This window comes from Sander lucioperca, chromosome 6 (genome assembly GCF_008315115.2).
Source record: "Sander lucioperca isolate FBNREF2018 chromosome 6, SLUC_FBN_1.2, whole genome shotgun sequence".
NCBI lineage: Eukaryota > Metazoa > Chordata > Actinopteri > Perciformes > Percidae > Sander > Sander lucioperca.
This window is the reverse complement of record NC_050178.1, coordinates 42,636,274-42,658,039: the sequence shown is the minus strand read 5'-3', so window position 1 is coordinate 42,658,039 and position 21,766 is coordinate 42,636,274. Positions and strand designations below refer to the sequence as shown.

Here is a 21,766-nt window from a genome sequence, read left to right as displayed (position 1 = left end):
GGGAGTCCTCACATTAGATAAGTTGGAAACAGAATATAATAGTTTTTTTTTTTTTTACCCAAATACCCAAACTATTAAAATAGTTGATTATTTTCTCTCATCCACCAATTTATTAATAGACTAATTATTTCAGTCGTAAAAGAGCATTTAATAAACATACACAATAATCATAACTTCAAACAGGCCTAATAACAAAATGGTGTGAACGTCTTAATTTGAAATGGTATACCCATTTAGCCCACATCATCACCATGGTCTATAGTCATTATAGAGGTATTAAAGATCAACTTTAAAAGTGTTTTTAAACAGAGGCCTAACGTCAACATAAAGTCAAATCATGCCCGAGTAACAAGTTTTTCAAATGAAAGGTATAGGCTATAGTTAGCTTGGCCACAGGACGCCCTACAGCGAGATTTATCTAAACAGAAAACTGTGCTGGAATTCGTCATGAGCGATAAACACTCCAATCATAATCATTGTTGGCTTTGGCGACATAAACATGTAATGATGGTTGAACTACTTACGCTTTAAAATGTTCCGACTCTCCAGCTCCTCCACCGCCGGCCTCTGGCTCAGTCTCCTGCGGAAAAACACCAGAATTACGTTCTGGACCATCTTTAACTCCTCGCGCTGCTGGGCTTTCTTTCCCCAACCCACCCCCCTCACCCACCCCCCCCTTGGCACAAAGTCTTTTCAGTCCTTCCACTTCTAGTACTAGCACTTTGGATGCTTGGGCCGGTGTGCAGAGCGCCAAGATCCAGATCCGCACATCCAAAAGGCAAACACCGCGTCCCACTTCGAGTCCGAAACGCGGCTTGTTTTAGTAGAACAACATTTAAGGCTCCACATCGGGACAAAAAAAAAGTCAGGCTGCGCGTTTAGATATCTCGCGTCAGAGCCAGTTCAGTGAAGGAAAAGGGCAGACTTTCAAAATAGCGGCTTGGTTTCGATGAGATGGGCCGTTTAGAGAGAGCAGCGTTGGTTGTAGTCCCGGCGGAGCTGCGGAGGATGCTGAGCGCTCGGAGTGGAGTGAGTGGTGCAGCACAGCCTGCCTGCTATTTACCACAGGCACAATACTCATGTGAAGGGGAGGGGCTGAGGAGGAGATTCCCCATGCGTATGGGCAGAGGGAGGGGGAGCACAGTGTGTAAGAAGTGTGCGCGCGCGTGTGTGTGTGTGTGTGTGTGTGTGTGTGTTTGTTTATGTTGGGAACACAGGGTTTGTGAGAGAAGGGTGTTTTTCAGAGTGTGCGTGTGTTTGCATGCCTGTTTTTGTGTTTGTGTGTGTGTGAGAGAGAGAGACAGAGAAAGAAAAAAAAATAATAGTGTGTGTGGAAAAAGTGAGGAATAAAGGTGTGTTTACTGTAAGGCAGAAGAGAGAGGGACTGTGAAGGACGTGTGTGTGTACGTGAGAAGGAGCAAAAAGTGTACACACAAGCGCGCACACACACATTTTATAAGTTGTAGTCTTTCATTGTAGCTATTTCAACAAATGTAGGCTATATATTTGATGTGACATCACACAAGAACAAAGATACTGTATAATGTGAATGAACAATAAAGTGTACTCTATATGCTGAGAAACGGTCTATATGGATGGGTAACTGCTTTCTGTTCAGCTTGTATACTGTCGACCCTAACCCTAAATGTGGCTCCATCCCCAATGAGTACACACACACACACACACACACACAACCGTTGAAGTAAAGGTAAACCCATCTAACCTCACTTTTTTCAATTCTATCAATCTTTAACTCACTTACAATGTAGTACGTTGAACGGAAGTTGCAATGAATGCAACATCCTTTGTTGAAAAACAGATAAAGTGTCACATGATAATGAGCGGAGCATCAGCGGGATAGGTCGCCTAAATATTTAATGGCTGATCTTTACAACTGATTATTTCTATTATTTGTTTCTAACAATTTTTTTGTTTAATTGTTCAGTCTATACATGTCAGAAAATGGTGAAAAGGCAAACACAACTTACCGGAACACAAGCTGATGTCTTGAAAGTGCTACCTTTGTCTGAACAACAGTCCAAAACCCAAACATATTTCATATTTAAAGATATAATACAGAGAAAAGCAAAAATATCCGTTTGAGAACCTCGAACCAGCAAATGTTTTGCTTACATTTTTGCTTGATTACTTGAATTTATTACTTAAGACTTATCGGTTAATCAAGCAATCATTTCAGCACTAACGAGGACTATGACGTGTATTGTGTAACCTGGTGGAGTGAATGAAAACGAACATGGCTGTTGATACCAGCATTTGGATTTACTGTTTTTGCAGCCTACATGTTAAACAAGATAGGGCGGTTTGACGGTCACCACTCCACATCACCTTTTTTTTCAGGATTCCTCACATGACTTTCTAAGATGAATCTCCACCCCAACCCCAACACACTCACTGCCACTACATTTGTCACCCAGCTGTCAGAACAGCACTGGATTCCAAAAGGAAACTCTTATATTGCCTCACAGGTAATATATATTGAGCATTTTATCCAAACCAGGATGCATGATGCATTGTCTTCGGGTTATATGGGTGATATGCAACGGTGGAAAAGTATAGAATATTGTACTCAAGTAGGCCTACATAAAAACTAGAGCCCGACCGATAAAGGATTTTTAAGGCCGATATCGATACAAATATTTGGTGATTTAAATGATGATATTCTGATATATCGTCCGATATATATTTAAAATAAAAAATCCAGAAACGCGTAACAAAACATAAACAGATTTCCCTAACATTAGTTATTTGTAGTTATTTATGAGTCCTCACTAAAATAATATGATAATACAGTTTAAAAATAAACTTGTTTGTTTTATTGTCACAACAGAACAGAGGAACATCAAAATATATTAAAGTTCTGATAAATAAAATGTATAAAAATACAAACTTAAGATCTGAAACTTAAAGGGTTAAACATGAGTGTTGCCAACAGGGACGTTGTAGAGCGCCCTCTGGTGGACAACGCCAACACTCAGAACATGGTTGAAGGGGGTTTCGTCCGTTTTTATTTTATTTTTTAAACCTTTTTTAACCATGTGTTGTCCCGTCGACCAACAAGCAACTTTTTATTTTTCTGCGTCAAAATTTAAAATTAAAACTTTTTTGTCAACGTTTTGGTCGTCTTTTCTGACACTTCTGTCACTTTCCCCCCGATGTTTTTGTCACTTTTTTCAGCATTTTTGTCACTTTTATCCAAGTTTTTTTGGCACTTTTTCCTATGTTTTGAATTTTTTTTACACCTTTATTTATCCAGGTAAGTCGATTGAGAACAATTTCTCATTTGCAACGACGACCTTATCACATTTACACAGTTACACATTCATACCTGGAAGCTGCCCAGTACAACCACAGTCTGATCTGCTGGCCACTGAGCGGTTGGGGTTAAGGGCCTTGCTCTAGGGCACCTCAGTGGTGGTAATGAGGGAGGGGACAAGCGCTGCTCTTTCACTTTCCCCACCCAGATTTTATCCTGCTGGTCTGGGGGATTGGGAAAGATTTGGTTGAAAGAAACCCAAATTTCTGATATAGAAACTTTTTGAAAATGGGTCAAATTTGATCCGAGGACAACAGGAGGGTTAAGCATTCATTTATTGGCCATTATAAATGCCGATACCGATAGTTTGGAAAATGCCTAATATTGGCCGATAATATGGGCCAGCCGATATATCTCTAATAAAAACATGTATGCGTTACTTCCACCCCTGGTGATATGGAAACAACTGATAGTGATGACTTAGAATGACCCCCTGAAGGCTAGTTTAAAATGGAAAATATGAGCAGGCAAAATAATGCTAAATCCCTTCGTAAGACCCTTGTCAATTCTGCATTATAAAATCAAAACACAGTGACAAGACTTGGTCAAAATTGAGTCAAGACATGAATCAGACTTTTTGCAGCTTTTTCATTTGTAGTAACTAGCTAAAAACCAAGTGTACTCTGTGCGATACTGCATTGATGAAACAACACAACTATATCAAGTTGAAGCTAGCTGGTGAGATGACTGGTAAGCTAGCCCTCTAAATTACTGCTTTTGCCTTACATGTTATTTTTAAATAAAAAAATATAAATTTGATGAAACGACATCGTGGTACATAACTTAATGAGGCAGTAGTTATCAACCATAATGAAGAAAAACTCCAGCTAAACTCCTGAAGCTAACTAGCTTAGCCGATCTCCTGCCATTGAAGCTTTGGACTCTTGCATAATTAGCAAAAGAGAGATACATTTAATAGACCTCAACAGTCCCGCCCACAGCCGACTCCGGAAGTAAGAATACAATTTCTCCATTGACAATTGGAGTATAAGCCATAAAATCATAACCGTCGATGGTAGACTTAAAACCAGCTACGACATGACTAAACGATTGTACATGCTCATGCAGACGCCAAAAGTTCATGGGGCACCAACCTTGATTTGAGATAAATGTCTTTCATTCGCGATGTCTTGGATAAGTACTTCATTACCCACAATCCTAAGCGTAACAGCAACGTCTTTGATTTGTCCAACTCGTTGTTACGATAGAAACGTTTACCGTACCCGCGAAACCGCGAACGGCTAGAGCGAGCTTCTGCCATTGAAGTCTATGATAGTTTATGTACACGGTCTTGTACCTTTTTTGCCGTTTTCAAAATGTTTTTTTGCACCGAATCAAATGTTTTATGGTCACCATTCATCTTGTAGCTGGTTGACTTGGTTCCAGACTTAAAACTCTATATATAAGCAATTTTCGAAACGTCAATGAAACTTGAAATTGAATGGGGAAAAACACTTCCGGTACCAGAGCCGTTAAAAAAGTGGGTGGTCACTGTTGAGCTCTATTCCTCCTTCAATTCAGCCCTGGATTGTAAATAATAATCACACTAAAGTCACTAATTTCTTAAACAAATAGTTAAAATGGATGAGAAAGCTGAGAGAACACATTTTGTTTCTCTGAAGATGTTTGGGATAAAATAATCTTTCTAAAAAAGCAAAAAAAAACTAATAACGTTTGCCTTTGTAGGATTATTAATCACAAGCTGTCCAGTTGCAGCCCCAGATGTAACCACGTTTAGATGCACTTATGTGATGTAAGACATTAGACAGTACCAGTGCACGGAACAACCTCTCCCTGAATAAACAGGCTAAATAAAGATAATCACAACTCACTTATGAAAAAGCTGGGAGCTCATAATAAAACTTACTTTTCTACACCAGAAAAGAGTCAGACTACAATGTATTCACACTCTTAACTGTTGAGAGATGAAACTATGAACCACAACAGCAGCAGGGACAGTGTGCAGCAGACTGGGCGAGCAGAAAATTAGATCAGATGTTGTTCTGACCAGCTCAGGAGCTTAACGTGCTGACCGAGAAAGGGACATTAAATTTACTGGGAACACAGTGTCTTTTTAAGAGCAGGACAACCCCCCCCCCCACCCCCATCATCCAAATTATTAAGGTGGACGGACAGTTTCTAAGTCTGGGTTCACAGCAGGGAACGCTGGCATTATCTTTAAATTGTCAAAATGATTTCTGAAGTACTTACTGTCCTGCAATTGCTCTTCCCAAGTCTAGTTAAAATAAACGTGACAGGGACTTTGCCAATCTACGCTTTAGAATGACTTTCCGTAGGCTGGATAATTAAGTCTGTTAGACCACGACAACAATTCACAGACATACAACCTTTTAACACTGTTCCGGTCAAAAATGACCGATTTACACATTCCCTTTACCATAAATATGGCATTTTTCATCAGATTGCCTCAAGACCTTATGATACCCTTCACAAAAGCCATCTGAACACATACAATCCATTGTGACTACTTTCTTTGAATTTTGAGTGATTTATTCAACTTGGTCACACTTTTTTTGTTTACGGTCAAAAATGACCGCCATAGGAAATGAATGGGAAAGAGTATAATTTTTATTAAGGAGATGAAAGACATCTCCATACACACACTCCTACAACTTTCCTGTGCTTGTGTGCCCATTCTACACATGAATCATACTTTCCACAAGAGAGCTTAGAGTAAATTATTGGAGCCCAGTGTTTTCTTGAACTAATGTACTTCTCCCCCAATGTGAACCACACCTGCCAAACAAATGAATTTTGTGTAAATTATAGGAACCCATCTCTTTCACATAATCCTTCTAAGCTACTACTCCTCTTCACGTCCTTCCCTCACATGGAACACACCTTTCCTGAAGCAATTTAGTGTAAATCATGGGAACCCACTTCTTTCCCGTACTTATGTGCCCCTGCCCCCACGAGAACAACATCATATCTACTGACAGACACTATATAGCAGTTTTCATGTTGCTTTGCCCTCATTTTACTCTGCAAACAACATGAAGAGGCGAATGACAGTGATAGAGGCTCGGGACTATATTATGGAGACACACACATGTTGTAGATGTTAATGTTCTAATAAGGTTCTTTTTACAATAAATGTTCGATTAAAAATACGTTTTGTAATTTTTATTGGTCATCCATCCATCCATCCATCTTCTTCCGCTTATCCGGTAACGGGTCGCGGGGGTAGCAGCTCCAGCAGGGGACCCCAAACTTCCCTTTCCCGAGCCACATTAACCAGCTCCGACTGGGGGATCCCGAGGCGTTCCCAGGCCAGGTTGGAGATATAATCCCTCCACCTAGTCCTGGGTCTTCCCCGAGACCTCCTCCCAGCTGGACGTGCCTGGAACACCTCCCTAGGGAGGCGCCCAGGGGGCATCCTTACCAGATGCCCGAACCACCTCAACTGGCTCCTTTCGACGCGAAGGAGCAGCGGCTCTACTCCGAGCTCCTCACGGATGACTGAGCTTCTCACCCTATCTCTAAGGGAGACGCCAGCCACCCTCCTGAGGAAACCCATTTCGGCCGCTTGTACCCTGGATCTCGTTCTTTCGGTCATGACCCAGCCTTCATGACCATAGGTGAGGGTAGGAACGAAAACTGACCGGTAGATTGAGAGCTTTGCCTTCTGGCTCAGCTCTCTTTTTGTCACAACGGTGCGATAAATTGAGTGTAATACCGCACCCGCTGCGCCGATTCTCCGACCAATCTCCCGCTCCATTGTCCCCTCACTCGCGAACAATACCCCAAGGTACTTGAACTCCTTCACTTGGGGTAAAGACTCATTCCCTACCTGGAGAAGGCACTCCATCGGTTTCCTGCTGAGAACCATGGCCTCAGATTTAGAGGTGCTGATCCTCATCCCAGCCGCTTCACACTCGGCTGCGAACCGATCCAGTGAGTGCTGAAGGTCACAGGCCGACGATGCCATCAGGACCACATCATCCGCAAAAAGCAGCGATGAGATCCCCAGCTCACCAAACTGCAACCCCTCTCCACCCCGACTACGCCTCGATATCCTGTCCATAAATACTACAAACAGGATTGGTGACAAAGCGCAGCCCTGGCGGAGGCCAACTCTCACCTGAAACGAGTCCGACTTACTGCCGAGAACCCGGACACAGCTCTCGCTTTGGTCGTACAGAGATTGGATGGCCCTGAGAAGGGACCCCCTCACCCCATACTCCCGCAGCACCTCCCACAGTATCTCCCGGGGGACCCGGTCATACGCCTTCTCCAGATCCACAAAGCACATGTAGACCGGTTGGGCATACTCCCAGGCTCCCTCCAGGATCCTTGCGAGAGTAAAGATCTGGTCCGTTATTCCACGACCAGGACGGAATCCGCATTGTTCCTCTTCAACCTGAGGTTCGACTATCGACTGAACCCTCCTTTCCAGCACCTTGGAGTAGACTTTACCGGGGAGGCTGAGAAGTGTGATACCCCTGTAATTGGCACACACCCTCTGGTCCCCCTTTTTGAAAAGGGGAACCACCACCCCGGTCTGCCACTCCTTAGGCACCGTCCCCGACTTCCACGCAATGTTGAAGAGGCGTGTCAACCAAGACAACCCCTCCACACCCAGAGCTTTAAGCATTTCTGGACGGATCTCATCAATCCCTGGGGCTTTGCCACTGTGGAGTTGTTTAACTACCTCAGCAACTTCCACCAGGGAAATTGACGACAATCCCCCATCATCCTCCAGCTCTGCCTCTACCATAGAGGGCGTATTAGTCGGATTTAGGAGTTCCTCAAAGTGCTCCTTCCACCGCCCTATTACCTCCTCAGTTGAGGTCAACAGCGTCCCATCCTTACTGTACACAGCTTGGATGGTTCCCCGCTTCCCCCTCCTGAGGTGGCGAACGGTTTTCCAGAAGCACCTTGGTGCCGACCGAAAGTCCTTCTCCATGTCTTCTCCGAACTTTTCCCACACCCGCTGCTTTGCCTCTTTCACGGCAGAGGCTGCAGCCCTTCGGGCCCTTCGGTACCTTGCAACTGCCTCCGGAGTCCTCTGGGATAACATATCCCGGAAAGACTCCTTCAGTCGGACGGCTTCCCTGACCACCGGTGTCCACCACGGTGTTCGTGGGTTACCGCCCCTTGAGGCACCTAAGACCCTAAGACCACAGCTCCCCGCCGCAGCTTCAGCAATGGAAACTTTGAACATTGTCCACTCGGGTTCAATGCCCCCAGCCTCCACAGGGATGCACGAAAAGCTCCGCCGGAGGTGTGAGTTGAAAGTCTGTCGGACAGGGGCCTCCTCCAGACGTTCCCAATTTACCCGCACTACCCGTTTGGGCTTACCAGGTCTGTCCAGAGTCTTCCCACACCCTCTGACCCAACTCACCACCAGATGGTGATCAGTTGACAGCTCTGCCCCTCTCTTCACCCGAGTGTCCAAAACATACGGCCTCAGATCAGATGAAACGATTATAAAATCGATCATTGACCTTTGGCCTAAGGTGCTCTGGTACCAAGTACACTTATGAGCATCCCTATGTTCGAACATGGTGTTCGTTATAGACAATCCATTTTTATTGGTATTTATGTTAAAATAAGAGCAGTTACAACTGTTCAGTCAAATTTGACCGCGAACAGTAAATTAAGGGGGGTAGCAACGAACAGTGTTTAAAGGTTAAGGATTTTTTTTGGACGATTTTCTACGCATCATGAGAACTATTTTTATCTGGGTCTATCATTTTTTATGTCCAATACCAACATTAAGGTATGGATAGGATTAGGCGACTACAACACTGTGTTGAGGTTTAGGAAAGATTGTGGCTACGATAGGAGCACTGTACAAAACATTCAGGTAACAGCTTCTCATATCAGCCGTCACTAATTAATGTTAAGTCTGTGGGCCAAACTAAACTAGTCTGTTGTCAGGTTTGTGTGTCTGTACTTGCCCAAAGATAATTTGTAAGGGAAGAAGCTCCACTCTGTAACACCTCTGTACAGCTGTAAGTGCGATGAGTGTTTCTGTAGTTCCAACAACTCCAACAGAGTGATACAGCTTCTCTCTAGCTGAGTCGCATTCTCCCAGTTAAACTTTCATTCATATCATATTAATAATTTAGGCTTTTCACCCTAGTAGTTTTGAACCAGGACCTTCAATATTTGGATCAAGTAGCTCGTGAAAAATAAGGTGTCATTTGTTTAAGCTTCTGTTATTTCAATGTGCCACATATTGAATTAATATTGAATATCTTTTGCAGCTATGTATGTATATATATTCTTTTACAATGCATACTGAGCTAGCCTAGAAATCTAGATGCACCCTAGTGGCAGCAAATGTAATTTGCGGCCAGGGTCAATCTAGCAACTCTCCGTTGGCTTGCGAGCTGGAAAAACCAAACTCGGGCCGGGCCAATCACATCGTGTATAGAGTCGGTGGGCGGGCTTAACATAATGACGGCAGAAGATGGCTGCTGCTGGTGAACAGCGGTCTTTGGAATCGGCTTTGGCCGCGACTCTGGAAGACTTGGAGTTAAGCTTTTCTTTGAGAAAAGAACAAAGAACGGCACTGAAGTCATTCTTAAAAAAGGAAGATGTGTTCAGAGTTTTGCCGACCAGATACGGCAAAAGTTGAATCTATCAACTAGCGTTGCTCTGCCTGGTTGTAGAGCTATCCTATTGCGTGCAGAGGGAATTTGAAAGACAACCATTTATCCCGCCCCTCGGATTGAGCCCTGCCAATGGTGAGGTCCCAGACCCAACATCTTGATGTGGGTCTGGCTTGTCAGGCTAATACTGAGCATCATTGGCACAACAATTGTTTTAAGGCTGAATTCTGTCTTATACCATTTTCAGGTTGTAGCTTGAGTGTGCACTGGGCAGCTGTGAATATATATATATATATATATATATATATATATATATATACGGTAAATATATAAGTACTGTATCAGATTGGACTCAGTATCAGCAGATATTCAAAAAAGGACTCCAATCGAGATCGGGACTTCAAATTAGTTGAGCTCAGACTCTTAACAAAGACAAAATAATGGAAAACCCTTTTATAAGCTACAATACTGTCCACAGCCCTGGAAATAATGACACCTAGAGTGCACATCTAAAATCAGCTTCCTGTCCTGTGAGAGCTTCAGCGGTAACTGGGACCACTGAGAGCTTACAAAACAGGACCACAATATTGGAAGCTGAGGGGAGTCGATGTGCTAAATGGAGCAGAGCTATAGTAGGATGTGTGGTCTGCAGCGGAAAACATTTCGGGTCAATGGCATTTGCCTCAGTTCACAGAGCGAATCAAATCTGCTGCAGCCACACTCTTAAAGCCACAAAATAAGCATCAGACGTGTGTTTTACATTAGACACTTTAGGTGCTCTGGATTAAACGCAAAAAGTAAATCCAAATACCTAGATAAGATAGAGTGAGTCATTGTTTCTATTTTGCCAAACAATCCTAACGGGCCTTTAGTCACAGCCTCCTGCAGCGATTTGCGCTTCACAAGTCCTCACCCACTCTGCTTGGTCGGAGGTAAAAGTTCCTCGTTTGTTGGAGAACTCCCCAGCATGTCAAAGCAATGAGCTGCCTCTAAGAGCAGGTGCTGATGGGAATGTCAGCCCATGAAAAGTGGAGGAGAATGGGATGAGTCAGGCGCCACAGGCCAGGCAGTGGCCTGCTACTGCCCTGCTACTGCCCACTGAGGTGTGTCCTAATCCCGCGCTTCTTCCCCTCAGTGACAGCCCGAGGACAGGAGTGCCACGGTCGGATGTTCAGTCTGAGTTAGAGACGGGGGTACACGGGGCAGTTGGGGGGTAATTGCCAGGAATAATTAAAGGAACCCTCTTCAATCGAACTGTAGCCTACCAGAAGCTTAAAATGTATCCCACTGTTACTAGGTAACGTGAATATGAAAGAGGAAAATGTTGCTTGGATACATATATTTACCTGACAATCCACTGCACCCATGACTGCATTTTTAAGTTGTGAAAAAGCTCAGTAAATCAGTCAAGAGCCTTCGAACTGCCCTTTAAATCTCTGTCTGTTCAAAGGCTGGCTGTGCCATTGATCATAGATGAATGGGACACGTTCAAAGACTCAGACATGAAACCAAGAATCAATTCTTTATCTAGCCCTGTAGCGCAGGTCCACAGATTAAGCGGGGGTCATGTCTGGCTCTTGAACATCCTGCTGGGAGCACAGTGTGGAATAGGCAACTTCAAATAGCATGATCTCACTTCAGACACTATAGGTTGCTTTACAGAATACATAAACCTTTTTTTTCACTGAAGAAAACGCTATGGGTTACTGAATATAAGCCATGAACGTTTCCAATGAAGAAACGTCAAGTTGCTCTGTAAGCCAAATCCCCATTATGTGCAAGCTTTTAAATTTAAGTCTACCAATAATAAAACAAGACTCACACTGTAGACAAGAGTCTACAGCCATGCTCGCAGCTCTGTGAGGCTGTACGTAGGCACCGTGATGCTTTAAAGCAACACTATGTAACTTTATTGTCCATTACATTACATTGTCCAGTTCATTCGAACCACAGATTCGAGGCTTACCAATCTGGCAAACTTGCATAATGGGGTGTAATAATAGGGGTGGCAGTAGCTCAGTCCGTAGGGACTTGGGTTGCGAACTGGAGGGTCGCTGGTTTAAGTCCCAGTACGGACCAAAGTGTGGATTGGTAGCTGGAGAGATGCCAGTTCACCTCCTGGGCACAGCCAGGTGCTCTTGAGCAAGGCACCGTACCCCCCCAACCGCTCAGGGTGCTGGTCCAGCACTGGCAGCCCACTCACTCTGACATCTCTCCATTTGTGCATGAATAGGTCCTGAGCATGTGTGTGTATTTCAGGCCTGTGTGTAGTGATTTCTAACAAACAGAGTCTAAATTGTAATTTCCCCACTGGGGATCAATAAACAGTATAAATTAAAATTATTAATTATTATAATGTAATGTAATGGACAACCAACCTGTAGGGGGGACCAAAGCGGGAAAAGTTACATAGTGTTGCTTTAAGGTCAATGTTGACATCAGCGGTGTTAACATGCTCACAACGACAATGCTAACATGCGGATGTTAAGCAAGTACAACGTTTACCATGTTCACCATCTTAGCATAGCATTTTAGCATGCTAACATTTGCTGATTAGCACAAAACACAAAGTGCAGCTGAGGCTGATGGGAATAGGTATGTGGACGCAAACAAGTGTTGACCTGCAGAAGGCGCTAGAGGATCACCAAAAGAGATGTTCATCTTAATTATCGTAAGGTGAACATGAATGTTTGTACCAAATTTCATGGCAATCCATCCAATAGTTGTGGAGATATTTCACTCATAACCTGACATGTGAACGTCATGATGGCGCTCGAGGAAAAGTCACCAAAGTCGTCACGATCCATCGTCTGGGGACCATGAATGTCCGAACCAAATGTCATGGACACTGCCATGCCTAGAGCAATGTCACCAGCATGTCTAAAAATCAGATTCTGAGTTGAGTGTGTTATCCGTTCAAAGTACACTGTCCTGAAACAACAAACAAACAAGCATTGATTTCCTTAAATAATGGACATCCATTAGCCAACGTGGCAGATGTAATCTATTTAAAAATCAATTCTGATTCCGTTTGCATAATAAACACTCTTACAGTAAACTGGGAGGCCAGAATCAGTACTGGACAAAGGCCAGACTGGGAGAACAAATGTACACCCTACTGTATCTGTTTATTTATAGCCTGAGAAATGAAGCAGTGGGTGACAAGCAAACAAATCTAGCCACATATGTCACGGGTCACGCATCCTGATCACTGGTGATCTAACCCTAACGTGGCATGGGGTTAGAAAGGAGAGAAAAACAACCACTGTTTCGTGAGTGGGTGCTTAGGCTTTGAGACTTTTGACATTTTAATTAGAGGGTACTCACAGCTAGATCCCTATAAAAAAACCACCATTGTATAACGTTAATTACTGCATGTGGGACAGGGATGGTCTATAGTTGTGACACCATGTAATTTGAGGATTTTACTTGGTGCCATATATGTGCAGGCTGTGTCTTCCGGTGCTTACGTCTCTCCAACGGCTTTACAATATCTGCCAACTCTAGTCCTGTAATTGGATTGATGCCTGGCTGTGATGCGGCTCGCTATAAAAAGGCACAAATAGAATCCGGAGAGGCACATCCTGAGAGAAACGGTCCTCGTGTGAAACCACAGAAACAAAAACTACACACTGTCTTCATTATTTTAACCCTCAGCTGACTACAGGCAGGTTCCCAACTAGAGCATTGAGTGGAAGTGTGTGTATGTGTGTGTGTGTGTGTGTGTGTGAGGACCCCCACACACATTGTTGCAACTCATTGTTGCTGCAAATGCATAATGCATTCCCTAGCCCCTTACCCTAACCTTAACCATCACAACTAAATGCCTAACCTTAACCCTTACCCTCACCCTAACCATAACCTAATTCTAACCCTAATCCTAAAACCAAGTCTTAACCCTCAAACAGCCCTTTAAAGTTGTGGGGTCCAGCATTTTGGCCCCACAAAGCTGTCCAGACCCCACAAGTATACTGTATTCCTGGTTTTTGGACCCCACGAATATAGTTAAAGAAGAACACACACATACACACACACACACACACACACACGATAAACATCGACATGCTGAAATAAATAAATTGCTTATGACTCACTCACAAACACACTGATTCCCATTTAGTAGACTGCAGATTCTCTGAGAGAAGGAGCTGTTCGGTTGCTGCCCGACCAGTCTGAGGCCTACGTTTTTCATTGCCGACGACAATTTCTGTATAATTGTAATTTGAGATAGTATCAGAATAGGTTTACATGGTTTAATTTTCAAAAAACACCATCTTTTTGTTGTACTGCACATTGCTGCAGCTCCTCTTTTCACCCTGTGTTCAGGTCTCTGTTTTAGCTACAGAGTGAGACATCTCAACTGCTATATCATCTTTGTTGTCAGTCGCACATGCGCAGTAGCTAGGTAAGGATTACATGAGCTAGCTAGCTGTTTCTCCAACTTCGGCCTGTACAAGGCAGGATTAGCCGGGAGACTTCTTCTAAACGAGGGCACACTTCCAACTTTGTGTGGAATACCTGCAGAACAGGGACATGGAAGTAGTTCTATACAATTTATTTTGTAGATTAGGGTGAATTTGTGTGTTGTAGCAGTGTTTTGCCATTGAGAACGAGCTAGCATGCTAACGGTTAGCCCCCTAGGCCCCTTGTCTCGGCTAGTGACGTAGAAAGCTCACCCGGAGACTGAAGAGACTGAAGGCAGGACACATTCAGAAACCCGTATCTCACTCAAAACAGCATGATTTTTTTCATAATATGGGCACTTTAAAACAGAACCATTTTGTACAATTTTAGGACACCAGACTAACTTTTCCACTGGTAGCACTGTAGCGACCAACTTTCTCAGTTATGCCGTTTTTTTTATGCCGTACCTGCTCGACTCGCCACGACTCTACTCGCCTCGACTTGACGCACTGTGCGTCCGTTTTCCATTGCAGATTTTAGTACCGCCTCAGCGTGGCCGGTCGTCATAGCGGCGCCACAGTAAACTGCTGTGACCTAACGCGACACACACACACACACACACACAGAACGTGGAAGGTGTGTTGTTGTTGCCACAGACAGAAGACACATTTAGTTTCTAAAGAAGCTGGAGGCAGCAAAAAACCACTGCTGGCTAAACTATTTAAAAATGGCGGGTTTGTTCAGGACACCCCCCTCTGTCGCTTTCACGTCACCTTTTGGCATCGCCTCAGCTCGCTTGGAACCTCGACTGAGGTGGTACTAAATAAAGTACCTGTTAGCAGGTACCAGGGACTTTTTTTCGTAATGGAAAACCAAAAAAGGCGAGTAGAGTCGAGGCGAGTCGAGCAGGTACCACGTCATGGAAAAACGCCATTAGTCGCACCAGCACAGGATTTGCTATTAATCAATGATCTCGCATACTGACAGTGGTGAAAGAAGTATTCAGATCCTTTACTTAAGTAAAAGTACTATTCCACACTGTAGACATAGGAAGTCCTGAATTGAGAATGTTACTTAAGTAAAAGTATGTAAGTGTCATCAGGAAAATGTACTTAAAGTATTACAAGTAAAAGTACTCAATGCTGAAAAATCCTCACATTTTAGAAACTGGAAACAATCCAAACAGTTGTGTGTTTAATGGTCTAATCATTTCAGCTGGACTTGTAGGCTGTTATGTTGTTGGATAGTTTAATTTATAATAAAACATATTTTATAAATGATGAAGATGAATGTAGTGGAGTAAAAAGTACAATATTTCTCTCTGAAATGTAGTGGAGTAGAAGTAGAAAGTGGCATGAAAAGAAAAGACTCAAGTAAAGTACAAGTACCTCAAATTTGTACTTAAGTACAGTACTTGAGTAAATGTACTGTTACATTCCACCACTGCATACTGATATATAGTTTTCTTAATTTGCACTCCCTAGTTTTGCATGGATGTAAAGATTGACAGACTCAGACTTGATATTTGCAAAAAAAATATATCTGAAGTCTATCTGAAAATTACTTTCATCTCAAAGAAGTCGGAAGGGGCTCAGTGTTTCAGGTCATGCATTGGTGCCTGCAGGTTTTGTCTTTCTAACTGTCGTTGTGCAACTTCAGAGTTTCAAGCTTAATCTGTGTGGACCCGGTTACAAGTTTAGAGTTGCCTGCAATACACAGAGCATTGCTCTCCCCTTGTACCGCAACCATGGGTTAGCCATAGCGTTAGCCATTGTGGTTGGAAGTGGTAGTCTTCTTCACTGGCTCAGTCGGTCTCTCCCTGCCTGCACTCTCATCGTCAGTTGCGTTTGAGTCAGAACCTCCCGTCACTTAGCCTAGAAATCTAGACGCACCCTAGCGGCAGCAAATGTAATTTGCAGCCAGGGGGGTCTAGGCAGGGGGAAAAACCAAACTTTGGTCAGGCCAATCACATCACGTATAGAGTTGGTGGGCGGGCTTATGGCTGCTGCTGCTGGGAACAGCGGTCTTTTGGAAGACTTGGAGTTAAGCCTTTCTTTGAGAAAAGAACAAAGAACGGCACTGAAGTCATTCTTAAAAAAGGAAGATGTGTTCAGAGTTTTGCAAACCGGATACGGCAAAAGTTTAATCTATCAACTAGCTCCGCTACCTTCTTCGTTGCTCTGGTTGGTTGTAGCGCTATTCTATTGCGTGCAGAGGGAATCTGAAAGACAACCATTTATCCCGCCCCTCAGATTGAGCCCTGCCAATGGTGAGTTCCCAGACCCAACATCTTGATGTCGGTCTGGCTTGTCAGGCTACCCGTCACTCCTTCCCCACCAGCCTCCTCCTCTCTCTCCTCATTTTGCTTTTTAAAATAATCAGCTATAGACTGTTCATTTTTGGAACACGGCACCAGCTAAATGGATTGTTTTGTAAAGTTCTACGGCGCTACATACATGCGCATCACACGCTGTGCATGGGGCGCCAGTGCTAATGATCATCATGCACTCGCATGAACGCGCGACCACGTGGAATTTTATCTCGCATACCCACAATAATTGGATATGCGACCATTTTGGTCACAGTCTGGAGCCCTGATTTACAAAAATATGTAATAATAAACTGAAAGGTATCCTGTTATAACAGGAACATTTTCTGTTATTTTTTTCGTCACGGTGCAGTGTTTCCCACACAAGACTATATTGTGGCGGTGCGCCGCACAATCAACACCTACGCCGCACATTGCGTTTAGTTATAAAAAAAATGTAACGCTATTTAAAACACGCAACATTCGCTCAGCTGCATTTCCTTTCCCTGCTCTCCTCCGTCTCTGTCACTCACGCGTCTCTCTCTCTTTCTCACTCTCACTCTCACTCTCACACACACACACACACACACTCGATCATCCCCCCGTGCACTCAGCATCTGTCTCCATGAAAACACTGTCTATGGAGAAGACGGCTGGCGAAGTTCATTAAAGGTTGGTAGCTCGTGAACACCTTTACACAATCGCACATTAAAAAGTGCTATAAAAAATATTTTATATTTAGAATACGACGTTGTCAGTGTGTTAATGTTGGAGTCCCGATCCGACTCTTAGCAAACAAGCAATTGTGCCTGTTTTAGAAAGTTAACTAGTCACAAGTTTGCGGTAAAATGCAGTTGGGTTGTCGAGGTCAAAACACTATATGTAGCAGCTGTGAATCAAATAAACTTATTATAAATAATGTTATGTCATTTTTTTACTCTTACACTGAATATTTGCTGCTTCAATCCAGATGAGTATTGAAAAGTATTTTCCGCGACTGAAAAAGGCACGTGTTGAGGATGAGGACCAGCCTGAACCGGAGGTATCAGTCTGAAACAGAGCTCAACAGTCTTACCAGTGTAATTAGTTACGTTATTAATTTGTTTACAATATTTTCAGGCTTCAACCAGTGCTGCTCACGCAGAAAGACACACTGGGAGAGAAAGAGATAGATTCCTTAGGCATTGAAGAAAGAGTAGGAGAGGTGGACGGCATGCAACAGCGTGTCCTCCTCAGTTTTTGATACTTGATTGTACCCCCCCCCCCTCCCCTTCCCCAAATTGCTTTCTAATCTATGGGAAACACTGCGGTGGCAGCATTCCACTCCCGTAGTCCAAAAGCTTTCTTCTCTTTCCAAAGTAACCAGGGGGCAGACAACACTCGATAACTTTCTGCACTCTTCAGCGGAAAATATGCTCCGGTTAACAAAACCCGTATCTTTGGCAGGTCAAGCACACACACTTTCACACACACAAACAACCTTACATAAAAAAAAACAAATGGAGTCAAAATGGCAGCAACAGCTATAACGTCCCCTTAATTGCTGAAATTACTTTTCTTGCCCATAGGTGGCGCAGTTTGGGCTGCTGGTCTGGAGCTGCTGGCACTGCTGGGCCTGGTTTCTGCATCAATTACACTTGAATGAATTCAATGTTATGCTCAAAGTAGGCCAATACTTTGTTGTGTATAGTATCAGACATGACTGTGCTCTTCACTGTTGTGAAAGCTGAGCACTCAGACGTTTCTGGATTTCATCAAAGCGATCGCTGGCCTCGCTGAGTTTTCTTGCCCGCAGGAGGAAAAAAACAGAGGGAAACCCGAGCAGAGCACCCATTAATATTTTATCATGGGTGAAAGGGATTATTATTATGAAACTGAAAATATTCTCTGCAGTTCCAAAAGGAAGAGCAGCCAGCCGCCATCTGACAGCCTTGGTTGCCTGGAAACTGCTATTGTGTTGAATACCGTTTATAGAAATATAAATGGAAAAGGAAAGTGAATTCAAAGGGGATTAAAGATCATGCCTCAACGACACATAGCTTATGACACAAAGCCTTTAGCTTTGACACTTATTTTTGGAATTTGTACCTTTGATACATCATGTCTGAAAATCTGTAGGTTTTTATTTTGGGGGGGCATTTTTAGGCCTTTATTTATAGAGGACAGCTGAAGATATGAAAGGGGAGAGAGAGGGGGAATGACATGCAGCAAAGGGCCGCAGGTTGGAGTCGAACCCGCGGCCGCTGCATTGAGGAGTAAACCTCTATATATGGGCGCCCGCTCTACCAAGTGAGCTACCCAACGCCCATGTCTGAAAATCTGTCTCAGCACATACGATGATTTTCCCCTGAATCTAATTGTTCAGAGTTAAGAGTGACTGGCAATAAGCTGGACTTAAAGACCAAGCATTGGGATTTCTAAATGCTAATATTGCTGTCTTGCAGTCAGCTGCTGTGTGGCGAGTTATTTATAGTGCTCCTGGACAGCAGCTGTGGTTAGTTGCCCAGTCCTGCTTCACGCAGTGAGTTGGGGTCTCAGCACAAATTGGTCAATGTGCCACAAACATCCAATTATTGGTTTCTCCGTGGCTCATCGGTGTGTGGCAATAACTGAGTAGGCCCCTGACTTCATCATCATCACTGCTAGGTTACTTCCTTCCTCCCTCTACCTTTCTCTTCCTTTACCATTGCTCCTGTCGCTATCTGCTGACTGGTGTTTTAGTTATACAGATGTTTCACTGAGGCGGCCCTCGTGGAAGAAATAATATTGCTGAGAGACACCTTAACCAGCGTGGGCAAAGAGGTTAAAATGAGCTTGTAGCAATGGTAGGAGTCTGATTCATTAACCCTTGTGTTGTCTTCCCATCGACCGTGCAACTTTTTATTTTTCTGGGTCAAAATTTAAACTTTTTTTTCAACGTTTTGGTCATCTTTTTCAACACGAGGCTTAACATGATTTTCTTAATCTGGTTTGTCAGTCAGCCACTGTAAATAGCTTACGCTGATAGCTGCATGCTAAATGTCTGAACATGCAGGTTCAAGCTTATCTGGTTAAACGACTTTCACAAATGGAACCACCAACACTGCCGGGTTCAACTGTTCACTTCATGTGAAGTCATGTACAACCTGATTGTTCCATTTACAGCATCTTGCTCTTCTTGGATGCTATATTTGTAAGCTATAGGATTCACATTTGTTGCATTTCTGTCCTCTCACCCTACCTTTGTCATTACGGTTTAGTCGACATACTGTAGTTCTTAGCTTCACTCTTTAAACTTTAAACCACCTGGTGAGAAATTTCCAATCTGCACAAAATGCTATTTAAGAATATATCAAAAATATTTGCTTATCCTCCTTTTATATGAATGGCAATCACATGACAGGTAAAAGGTAACAATGGATTTAAAACAATTCTTCTTCCGCCTATTTTCCCGAGCTATTTTTTTGTTTCTGGGTTGACCTCTCTTCCTTTTCCCTTGGGGGTTCCATGAAAGGGACTGTCTGGAGATATTGGAAGCCAGTTTGCGGAGGGTATGCCTTACCCATCTCCAGCGTTGTTGGATGAAAACAAAACAATGCGCTTCTAAAAATAATTTAGAAGCCACATGTTTCTACTAGGAATTCAGGGCATTTACTGCTTCAGGGATTTTAACTTAGTCATCAAACGCATGATCGCTACCCTCCAAAACTTCACAGAGGATCAGGCGGGCTGCAGCAAAATCCCAGCAGTGTTAAAAAGGAAGGTCTTTACATTTTTATATAACAATGTCCTCAGCTGAGGGCATGAGCTGAGGATGCCTGCCTAAAAGCATGGACCAGAGGACAGGGATGGAGATCATTGCAGTAAACTGTGTCCAGCTCTCCAGAAGAGCCCCGCAGCGAAGTGGGGAGGGTTCAGTCAGAGGGGAGCCGGAGAAAATGTAATCTCTCCATCAGCGGGGACCGGGGCAGAGGGAAAGCAAGCTGGGCTGTGACGTACATAGGCTATTGATAATGGCTGCTGCTGCTGCAGCAGCATTTCGCCAATGACAGCTATATTTAGAAACAGAGGGTTCCCTTCTGCTATCCTGTGCCAGCCCACTGCTCTGCATTATGCTGCAGAGTGCCGTGCTTAAGTACAGTAAATCAATGCAACATTCCATTTGCTCTCCATATACATCCGTGGACGTGTTGCATCACAGCACAAATGAAAAAGAGCACTGACAGCGATGTTTACATGTATACCGATTGTGTAAAAAGACATTAAGCTTGGTTTAGTTCTGTCAGTCTGGTGTCTTTTGACACAATTTTGAAAGTTGAATCTATCCGAGTACATTTAAGACAAACTGATGAATAAAATAAAGAGGAAAAATAGAGTTTCCTAAATGTTTTACCTGCATGTGATGAATAAACGGAGTATTTTACACTCTTTGGGTCCAATGGGCTGTACTTTAGGAACATAGTGTTTGTATTCCAGATAATCCAAAAATGTTCACTGCAGTGCAGCAATGCAGAAGTGCTACTTACTGTAGTGAGGCTCTGTAGCAGAGCTCCTGCATATTATGATAATGGTACTCTGATAGCAATGCAATAACTTGCAATGCAATGCTCCTTCAATAACCGTTTTTGTTTAGAATCCAAGAAAAAAAGTTAACAGTGGGGTTCAGTGGGTCTGAATCCTTACAGTAGTACATTCCTGTATTTATCAAATGTTACATTGTCATCTCTTTTTCTTCTCTCTTTTCCACTACTTTTCCTCCACCGTGCTATATCTAAAAAAGGGATCAAGCACCTGCTTATAACACTTTAATGTCAGTAAAGAGTTTCACTTTTTAAGTGCCTTTGCCAAGAAATATGTCGGGCAAGTCCAGAATTGTTTACATGTTGAAAATAGTCTTCAAATGCCATTTAATAAAGGTATTAAAAAAAAAGAAAAGACAAAAACATTTTAAAGCAATACAGTCCAGTCTTAACAGACGGCTAGACGTCTTTTCTGTTCCATGCTGCTGTCAGCTAGCCTAGAAATCTAGACGCACCCTAGCGGCAGCAAATGGAATTTAGGTAGGTAGGTAGGTAGGTAGGTAGATAGGTAGATAGGTAGATAGATAGATAGATAGGCAGCAAATGGAATTTAGATAGATAGATAGATAGATAGATAGAT

At 43.3% G+C, this 21,766-nt stretch overlaps 1 protein-coding gene across 2 annotated transcripts in view; it reads right to left on the bottom strand.

Moving 5' to 3' along the window:
* phactr3b (phosphatase and actin regulator 3b) overlaps positions 1-21,766 on the bottom strand; it is a 66,756-nt gene that overhangs the window by 6,253 nt on the left and 38,737 nt on the right. For both annotated transcript variants that reach the window (XM_031280721.2, XM_031280729.2), the window contains exon 9: positions 525-580. In XM_031280721.2, the coding sequence (XP_031136581.1) occupies positions 525-580 (56 nt within the window). The remainder of the gene's footprint in view (positions 1-524; positions 581-21,766) is intronic.